Raw genomic sequence first — 11,354 nt, 5'->3', positions numbered from 1 at the left:
TGTTGACGATTAATATTGTAACCGACCTCGAGCATCATAGATATTACTCTGGGTCCAACTCTTATGGATACAGAACGTTTCATGCACCAATCATCCGCACAGAGTTTCGTTATTATATATTTTTTTATTACAACGACCGGACATTCGTGTTATGATAAATTATCCGTACTGATCACATTGATTAATTACTTTTATCATATTTTATTGTATTCCGCGGCCTATTCATATACGAACAACACGGATAACCATACACTACATCGTACCCTGTCGATCACACGAAATCGTTGTTTTGTGTGGAATACGTTGTGAAAATGTTCACATTTCCAAATTAATCCAGACCGTTAAAAACGTAGGCAGGTGGAATAACTTATCATATTATGTATGACGTACTACATGCAAGTGAAGTACAAAGAGTATGCCTAAGTAGTCGTCTTAAATTTGCCAACAATCAGATGTAAGTACTATGTATGTATAATTATTCTATATAGAGTTTGAACGTACAACACGTCACATCATCACCTTTTCGTCATTTTATTTGAAATTATATTAGGTATTTATTATATTAATATAATATTCATAAATTATTCTCGGATTTCAAATAAAAGTTTATTAATTTGAAGAAAAACAATAGGTACGAGTTTTTATTTTTATAGGTATATTTGTAGTGTAAGACAGAGAATATTGCCATTCGAATACTGATCGACGGACTGATTGATGCCGTCACGGTACGACGAACTTTGATTTGCAGATGACTTAACAATAACATCAAAACGGAAACGAAATACGAAAACGCTACCATATAATACGAGAAACGCAAAAAATATGCCTCGACGTTGGTCACGAATGGCAATACAGTATTATAATATTATGCTACAACAAAACACAGTCTATTGTGCTGGAGCGAGCAAACGAATTCGTCTATACCTCTATTGTAGGAAGCCAGGAAATCGAGTCGGCGAACGAGTACCACGGTGACTTGCGTCGCACAAAAGAAAAAATAAGTATAATAAACCAGGAAAAATGCGCGATTCGTGTACGAAAAAAAAATGTATTAAATTGAGACCGGAGGAAAATCGATAGAAAACTTATGTCTCCATTATTTGGCCGGAGTGAGATTGCGGGAAAAATAGAAATTAATGAAACATTAATAATTTCATGAATTCGAACGGGAACGACGGCGATGTTACGGGAGAATACACAAAACTAGCTGGACAGAACACTCCAAACAAGCGCAAACACAACTGTTTGAATATTTAATCAAAATTAGTATTCAGACTTTTAAGATATTTACATAAATCAACTCTGCGTGAAATGGTTATCTCTAGCTCTGACAATAAAAAACAAAGAAAAAATGAGAAAACAACGATTTTATATAATTGGTAGGATAGTTATTATTATTTTGAATTCGGGAAAACAAAAAAAGAATTTAAATATTTTAATAAGTTTATGGTTCCTTGATGTAAAATAATAATTTACCAAAACCGTGCTGGAAAATATTAACATAATATTATTATAAATAATACTTGTTATAGGTAGGTAATAACTATAGTTTTAATCAACGAATAACATTTTCCTTCTTTATTCTTTGTGTTGAGGCCCTAAAGAAAAACTGTACTAAAAATAATTTATCTTTTGATGTCCATTAAAAGTTAATTTCCTTTTCTATTTTATTATTAAATCTTTTTGCTCTTTATTATAGCAATATTACCAAAAAAATGTACAACGGGCGTGTAATACATTTTAAACAATATTTTGCTCAATCGACAATCGATTAGAAACAAAAAAAAAAAAATAAACGACTGATGCGGGCACACCTTATTGCGTTTCTTTTAAATAAATCGGTTTGCGCAGTAATATTTATTGCATAAGTATATTATTATATTACAGAGTGATTTTCCAAGCATAATCGACCCCATTCTTTTCTCATCAATTGATTAAAATGTGGATTGGCGAGCTCGGCGAATCTCCCTGACATATCATCCTTCTATATTAGAAAATTAAATCCTTACTTGTCATCGAAATAGAATCCTCCGCAATGCGACATCCGAATAATTTCTGTGTCTGTGGTCAAGGTGCCGCTGTCCAATGCACATCCTCTAACCGTAACGTGCTGTCCGGTAGCTTCTAAAAAATAATGTAATTTTACTTCACTATAGTATAATATAAAGTGCACACCACGACTTTAGATAGATTCTATTTAAAGCCGTGGTGCACACCTAGAAAAAGACCGTCACAATTCGAAACATATATGGTTTAGAGAAACACACAGCAAAGTTCTTAAGTGAATGAAAGACGTGACTCACGTGAGTGGAAAACGATAAGATACCAAGAAAGTTTGTGATTTAACCTGATTGAGTACAATCTATAGTAAGTGCAAGACTGTCGCAAATCCAGACTTGGTAATTTTGTATTCGAGCAATCCGGTAAAATTAAATGTTTGTATAAATATGTAAGAATACCAAAAATATAAATATGTTGGTCTTGAATCGAAGTTACTGCTATTAGTTAAATTAAATAATATTATTATGTATGGAAATAAATTGCTTTGAAAATTCCTGATAATTCGTAAAAAAGTAACACTGACATAATGGTACAGTTTATGATTTTCTGCATTTTACTCGGCCCGTTTCGAGATGTCAAAATAATACGTTTTTAAATAATGGCGAATTTCGAGTTTTGGTGCCAGTTTTGAATTTTCGAGCAGTCATGTGACAAGTAATAAGACATATACACTATACGGGACAAATTTTATGAAAGTTATAAAGTTCTCTTTGGACCATAATTTATAATAATATTATGATGTAATCGTAAAAAAAAATCAAGAAATATCACGTTTCATTGTTTACTATCTTTATAAACGTCGTACACAATAAATTTAAAAGAAATATGGGTCACTTAAATATACCAATCTCGTCGTCAAATCATAATATGCAAACCGTCGAGTGATTGCGGTGACTGTCGAAAACAAGAAACAAAAAGCACTCAGGAGCTCATGATGGTCATGCTCGACTCGTATCGTTCTGAATATATTTATACCGAGGCAGAAGAACGTGAAATAAAGTAATATTGTCTATTTTACAAAATAATATTAAAAGACATCGTATAAGCAGTCTTATTCCACCGTCATTCATCAGACATAACGTCATATATGTGACTATACAGTTGAAGAGTAAATCGTTTATATATTTTTTCTACCTACATTTATTTTTTTTATTAGGTACACGACGAAACATCGAAACAGGATATTTTGATTATTTTTTTTTTTTCGGGGGGGAGGTAGATAACACACGATAGTATGATATGTACGTAATAATAGTAATATGATATCGTATCGCGACATCACATTATGGAGAAAAAATAAATTGAGCACTATTATAAGAGGCGAACGTATGAAACACTCACTGTAGTAACCGGTGAGCTTGATGCACGCGGTAGCCGGAAACAGACCGTTGCGGCCTTTCCGCCCACCCATGCACGGCGACTCCAAAAGTCCCGAGCTGAAGTTGTTGTGGAACGGATCGTCGCACGCACGGTTCTGCCATTCCAGGGAAACGCATTTGAAGCAATCGATACCGGCGTCTGAAAACGACGGGATGGCGTGCCGATTAGACATCACAATAATAATTCATCACAATCATTATAATAATAGTAATAATAATAGAATTTCGGTTATCTGCTGCTGCGCCCATACACGATAATAGTTATACTGCGCATGCGTTGACTCGGAATTCGAAACGAATACCTATACAGAAGGACTACCTATACTGGCGCTGCTCCTGCTTATATTATTATATATTATTATATTATTATATTATATTATTTATCTTTCAAGCGGTCTCACACAACGGTCACTTTTATTATATAGGTTAATACTGGAGCTTCGGTATAATATACCATCGAGAAGAGGAGGGAAATATTTTTGAGAGAATGTCGTATATTATTATACACCTTTTAGTTATATACACGCATTGTCAAACGAACAAGTTATAACACTGTAGGTTATTTACCATTATATAGTAATATATTATGAGAAAACGTAAAACACGTATTGACTTGGTTGACAGGCAATATAATATGACAAGGATAATACGAAATTATCTGAAAAATATTCCCGTCTTAAAATTTGGATAATAAGTCATTTGAAAGGTTACCTAACACAAATGTTAACCTAAATGCCAATATTTTAATTTCGTCAAGTATATATGTTTTGTAAATTGCTATTATTATACCAATAAGTAGGAACAAATATGTACTTATTAGAATTGGACATAGATGTGTGTGTATCGAATGGAAGAGTATTCCTTCTTCAAAGAACACCCACGTCCATAAATCGTTTGTTAAAATGCGTTTAACGTGGGCAAGAACCACTCAGCTGGCTATACTCGTATAGACGAAACCTATAGTACTAGTGAAAAACCACTTAACCACCTTACAAAGATATGACCTTTGATCTTGCAATATCGCTTTTATTTTTTTGGTATCAATAAAAATGTTATTAATGTTTAAAAATACATTTTTTTAAGTCTTTCAAACGTGTAAACTTTTTTTTACAAACTTGATATCAAAAATATAAAAACGATGTCGCACATTGAAAGTTTTGTCAATGTGGTATTTTACTTATAAACATAGCCGTCTCGATTCTTTTCTTCGCCAAATCGTTGAACTGTATTTCGTAATTTCACAAATAACTCCCAAAGGTATACTAACTGCATATAATACACACTTATAAGTAACTTAAAATCGGTATTTCAATAAATTATCTAAACATTTTAATTTTGATTTTTCTTAAAATTGGATTAAAATGACCTGTTAAAAAATTAATGACATGTTTCATTCTATAAGAAAAAAACGATTTGAGATGATAGGTTTAAGTGGCGCGACGGAGGACTTTATTCGAGGCACGCACCTCAGTTTAAGATGTACCTATTGCGTGTCCTGGAGACTGGGATCATCTCACATATAATTTGAGACTTAAGTACACACTAATTAAATCTTTCTCGGTTTCCATACGCAAATACTTAACTATTCTTATATAAGTACCTATTTATAATTTATAATATAAATCACTGTGCCCCGTAAGTTAATAAAATACATACACCTATTAGGTTGTACGCGCGGTGATTAAATCTAAAACATATAATCATGTAGATACTATACGCGTAACGATAGCCAAACCGTTTTTATTAAAAACGTACCTAAATATTATTATATTATTGCAGTATATTATTGTACATTTAGCACCAAACTGTAGTTTTTGGATTAATTTGCCATATTATGCAGAAACAAACATACGATATATCATGTCGCAGCAGGAATTACGAGGTTTTCAATAATATAAATTAAAGAGGTGAGCGAAAAGCATGTTTCGTACGTTTAATGTGTATATGATGTACCCGCGAACGTCGAAAATAGAATATAATTCAATATCCCTTTTTTTCTCGATTTTTTTTTTTTTACAAAATATCGCGAAAAATCCATTTGCACGGGAAACCATTATGTATACCTTTTCACACCCTTTTTGTTATGTAAAATATATCATTTCACTAATACGTATTCAATGATGCCATACAGATAAATATGATATTATTATTTTTTTTTTTTTTATAAAATTTGATACAATGCTATCGTGTCATGTATTTATGGCGCTTGAATATTTAAAAAAAAGTTAGAGTTCAGCTTATATACCTACCTTTTTTATATATAGATGGTATGTTAATGTTCTGTACACAATATTTTATTATACACCAGCCTATTCACCAGCAGATACTCTATTAGAATAATGTGCAGGATAAATGTGAAGATAAATCCCGTTCTATATAAAGCTCGGAAATAAAACTTTTTTTTTAAAACACTAATTAAACGTTCCTCGGCCGTCAACTGTACTTATTATATATACCTATCGACTTATTATTGTACGATATAAAATAAACTAGTAGACTTTTTATTATTTTTTTTTTCCATCGCAGTTATTATTAATAAAACCCGACTGTGGCTGAAATACGAAATTTTTTCCAGGCGTGTTATTATTAACTTTGCACTTTTGTGTACAAAGATAAACATCATCGGTATATACGTATTATATAGAAGTAGTAGCAAGCGTAGCATATTGTTTTGAAAAATAACACACGCGAGAAATGTATATAATGTACACAAAATAATATTAACTTTTTACAGAATCATCAAAATAGTTTTAGACAAACAGTTACATAATACTATGTAACATCATGACGATATTGCTTAAATTAATTTTTTTTCTCGACGTGTTAAAATTTGTATCTGCATTCTTGAACAACTCGATCATAATCTTAGAATTATTTTTTTCAATTTCAATTAACGATTTAATTTTTACCCATCCAATCGTGTACTCAAATTTCATAGCTGATGTTCAACCAATAACCATATACTGCTATGATTTAATAAATTGTGATGTATTATTATAATTATATTTATAAACCTTCTGTATCGATATACAATTACTGCGTGTAATATTATACGAGAGATGAAAATTGACTTTCGTTCCTAAATAAGTTTTACGAAGTTAATTATATCCATCGATATATTATGTTTATAAACATATCAGTTACTATAATATTATATTTTAAGTGGATTAACGTAGATCCTGGTCTTGTGTACCCATACACCGTAACTCCATATAATGCAAAATAAATATAAATTTACGATAGTTTTGAACACTGTATACGCATAATATATTTTACAAACATATTATCATTATTTTTTAATAAAAGTTTTCACTCGCTCTGCACCTATAATAATACAACAAATTATATCATATGCGCATATTATGAGTGGATATGATATACACTTTATCTAAGTACAATTTTCACGATTAACAAACGTTTTTTTTTTTTGTTTTTTCAATATTAATTAATATCAATATGCAGTGCAAACGTATTGACGATTTAATGTGTTTCATGAAATCAATAATATGACTTTTAAAAAAGGTAAGCTATATATTTATATCACATGGGCGAAAGTGCATAAAAAATGCTCTCGTGCTGAGTGGTGAGGAGAAGGGGGCAAATTATCATGCCCCCTCCCATAATACTCCACTGACATAATATAGTATGGTATAATATGTTCATGCTAAAAATATTTAGTCATTGCTTCAACAAAGAGAGCAAAGTTTATTTAGAAATCATAAAAATACTGTTACGGTCTCACAGAATACCTGCTTGTTTATTATGCGAAATATACGTCCGAATAATTAATCCACAATAATGTCGTGTTAAATATAATAACTATTGTACAATTTGTATTACCACCTTACTTTGAACGTCATCCCGTCAGCAAAACGGTAGACCTATACGTTGTTTTCAAATTATTTTAATAGTCGAATTGGAATCGACGGCTTACCATATTATTTTGTCCATATATCTGTTGGGTTATCAGACTTTTTTACCGGACAATTCACACCACATTCTGAACGTCGGCCGATTTCACGCGTTTTGTTTATCCCTCGGAGATTTAATGTTATTATCCCAAATAAATCGTTCGCGTTTATTTTCGTCCCGTCACCGCAGATATCCGAACAACAGATCGTTTGTTGTAAGGTTTAACACTCGGTAGGTATACATAGCTTAAAAAGATTTACAACCCATCATGCATCGCGCACAGATAATATAAACAAATTACAACCAACTGCCGTTTAAAATGTAAAAAAAAGAATACAAACAAGTACGTGCGAATGAAAAACTATGAAAATACACAGGGGGTTGCCAAAAATAAAAAAAAAACCAAGAATGACAAAAAAATTATACTCGTGTCGTAAACTCTTAAGTAGGTATTAATATATTTTCTCTTCCGATTGGTGGCCTAATTGACTGATTCGCCGTGACGTTTGTCTCATACGAATAGCGATTTGTACGATATTGTGCAGATTGATTGACACAGATGCTTGACACCATCAATAGGTACCCCGTCGACATATTATGTGTTTTATTCCATTTATCGTTTTAAGGTTCAACACTCAGTAGGTATACATAATTTAAAAAGATTTACAACCCATCATGCATCGCGCACAGTTAATATTATAAACAAATTACAACCAAATTCCGTTTAAAATGTAAAAAAAAAGAATACAAACAAATACGTGTGAATGAAAAACTATGAAAATACACCGAGTTTTACTATAAAATAAAAAAACCACGAAGAACGAAAAAAAAAATGATACTCTTGTCGTAAACTCCTAAGTAGGTATTAATATATTTTCTCTTCCTATTGGTGGCATAATTGACTGATTCGCCGTGACGTTTGTCTCATACGAATAGCGATTTGTACGATATTGTGCAGATTGATTGACACAGATGCTTGACACCATCAAGGCACCCCGTCGACTTATTATTTGTTTCGTTCCATTTATCGTTTTCGGTGCAATATATTTTATTTTAGTCTGTACGTCGTCTTAACGAAAATAGATAGCAGATTTTATTTACGTTTGCACTCGACGGTGAAGTATTTGAAGGGGGAGGTCGACGAGTGGATTGCCTCCTCTCCCATTATATAGGAGTTAGGCTTGTGGTTATTTTTGTGTATTATTATGGCACCAGTATAGTACTGACATCAAATAATTAAACCGTGGCATTTAAATCGATAAGTTGATCGATGTGGGCGCGGAAGAGGGGAGCCATCCGATTCAAGAACTGTATTTGAAAAAAAAATAAATCTTACCCTTTGGTCGATCTTCATATTATACGGCATTGACGGGTTATACTGTCTGCAGCCGACAGTAGTCTGTTTTAATTACTTTACCCGACCACCGCTTTCGTGGCAGGTGTTGAGCGTTCAGAACATGCCAACAATTATTATAATATTAACGTAAAAAAAGTGTCGTCCACGTCCGTCATCACACGAATTCGGCGAATAGGTATACCTAGTGAAATGTGGTTTTCTATTTTCGGACCGCGCGCGTAATAATATAATCGGTCGTTAAAAAAAACAAACAAAAAAATGTACATTTAAATAACGTAAAAAATAAAAGCCTCACGCGTCGTCGGACAAGGGTTAAGGTCTTGGCAACAATTGCGATTACGTACTGGCATGAACACAATAATGACGGATTCGAGTATACATATACGCGAGCATCGGTGTATAGTCTCGTTCGAAGATATATTATGTTATTATATAGTTTTACGGGCAGTGCCGACGGAAATAGTAGATCGATACAATATTATTATTGGTATTTACGATGCGTGTGTGTCGTATAATATGTACATAAAGATAGTTACTTTTGTTATCCGTTAAATTAATTTGAGTTTTCGACGAGTGCAGATGATGTAAAACATTCCGTGATAACAATATTTAAGTATTTACCTGCTGTTACGGCGACGAGCGAATTAAATAATAAAAAATATGGGGAAACAGTAAAATATATTAATATAACTTAATATTACGACGACCGGGTATTTTCTTTTTTTTTTTATTCACCTGGGAATACAAGTGGCATTAAAATTCACAACCGTGAAAAATTAATGACGCAACTCTAAAACACCAAAAAAGTCTTGGGAAATAATAATCCATTTGCAGGGTTATAATATAATATTATTTCGTGAATTGCATTTCATTTTGATATATTATGAATGGTAATTATTATCAACACGACGGCCAAACATCACTCCAGTAATAGAACAATGCGACACCTCAGAAGTGACACTATATTAATTGCTCGTTCTTCAAATAGGAATCAAAGACGTTTCGGCGTACAGAACACAACACTGTAATCCAAATACGATTATATAGACTATGCGATTTCCCTCAATAGGTAGTATAAGATGATTAGAAAACTGTGTTTTTTTTTTAAGTGTTTGAGGATGCGAATTGTTATAATATTAACAAATTATATATCATATATAGGTAGGACACCTAGGACCTACGAGCAGTAAAATGACCAGGATTTTGACACTCGCACATCTGTCTGTATTAAATAATATTTAACAATAATCGTTGGTTCGCGACGACATTAAAAATATATAACATGCTACCGGAACAATACCACGACCATGACCATGGTTAGAGTCGTATATAATATTATAGGACCATATAGGTATACTTAGGTAGGTACAAGTGTGTGTGTGTGACGAGTGTGTGCATACAACATAATATAGGTATATATATATTATTATGGTGGCTTACTGGCGTCGGCTATGCAAGACAGGGTGCAGATGAGAGCGGTGACGAATGACGTGATGCTGATGGCCGAAAGCATTTCATAATAATAATAATAATATTATTCTCGTCGTGAGGTCGCTAACTACAATAATAATAATAATAATATTATATTGTTATTATCATGATAGAATTTCGTATGATATTATAATATTATACGGTGCGCGTGTGGCGAGGGGAGACGGCGCTGGGCGCTTGCGACCACTGCGTCCGGCGGCGAAAACGGTACTGAAGTCGGCGGCGAGCGGCGACGACGGATTTCGCGTGCAAAGGCGCGCGGCGCGTGCGACTATGCCGTTGTAACGCCGGCGCGGCCATTTCGGCGTACGCGCCACGCGAAACCGCCGCGTCGCGCCACTTACGCCGCCGCTGCCTTTCGCGACGCAAACGCGAGGCCTTTGCGTGCGGTTTGCGTATTATGCACTACGTAACAATATGTGTGCGCGCGCGAGTGTGTGTGCAGCGGCGACTTTGTGTACGCCGTGTGTGCGTGTGCGTGTGCGTGTGTGTGCGTGTGCGTACGATCGCGGGACTCAACAGTTAATAAGTAAAACGCACACGCCATGTGCGCCCGCCAACGCTGCCGCCGTCAGTGATCAATAAAAACCTGACGCGGCGACGGCTACCGCGGTAGTGGTGGTGGCGGCGGTTACGTTATCTGTTTTATCGTTTGTCCGGCCACGTATATATATATATATACGTATATGATAAATAATATAATACATTACGAAGGGGTGTGCGTGGGTCTGCGTATAATATATATATATATATATATATATGTGTGTATAGACTTCGACGACCTTTGTGCGCCGACGACCGTACCTATAATATGTCCACCACCTATACCTCAAACGTCTCCATCGTATTATTATTATTATTATTATTATATTAAACTGGCCTCTGCGGGAGTCGGCTACTTTCCACTTTTCCGTGCCCCAGACGACCGCCTTTGGAAAGAGAGAGAGAGAGAGAGAGACGGAGAGATGTCACACTATGTATATTACAATCGACCCGATGGAAGTAGTGTTGTTGTGACATAGTATTATATGTACAAACGGTAGAACGGTTTTCAAAAAAGTAGCTTTGTAATAAATATTGTGTTATTAAAAAGTTCTATAGCTGATCTTGCACGGCGTCGGTCGTGAAAAATTAAATAATTTGCCGTGTCTTAA

At 34.0% G+C, this 11,354-nt stretch overlaps 1 protein-coding gene across 3 annotated transcripts in view; it reads right to left on the bottom strand.

Moving 5' to 3' along the window:
- LOC100571778 overlaps positions 1–10,574 on the bottom strand; it is a 30,127-nt gene extending 19,553 nt beyond the window's left edge. The window contains exons 1-4 of one of the 3 annotated variants that reach the window (XM_008186136.3): positions 10,342–10,511; positions 10,150–10,267; positions 3,403–3,579; positions 2,010–2,124 (exon numbers count right to left, since the gene is read on the bottom strand). In XM_008186136.3, coding sequence (XP_008184358.1) covers positions 2,010–2,124; positions 3,403–3,579; positions 10,150–10,222 — 365 coding nt within the window. In that variant the 5' untranslated portion in view covers positions 10,223–10,267; positions 10,342–10,511. Of the gene's footprint in view, positions 1–2,009; positions 2,125–3,402; positions 3,580–10,149 lie in introns of all 3 variants that reach the window. The other 2 variants (XM_029486732.1, XM_016805477.2) reach the window with 2 other exon arrangements.
- Positions 10,575–11,354: the final 780 nt, after the last annotated feature.

Source organism: Acyrthosiphon pisum, chromosome A1, assembly GCF_005508785.2.
Source record: "Acyrthosiphon pisum isolate AL4f chromosome A1, pea_aphid_22Mar2018_4r6ur, whole genome shotgun sequence".
NCBI classification, from domain to species: Eukaryota; Metazoa; Arthropoda; class Insecta; order Hemiptera; family Aphididae; genus Acyrthosiphon; species Acyrthosiphon pisum.
The sequence above is the reverse complement of the archived record's forward strand: the minus strand, read 5'-3'. Positions and strand labels throughout refer to the sequence as shown.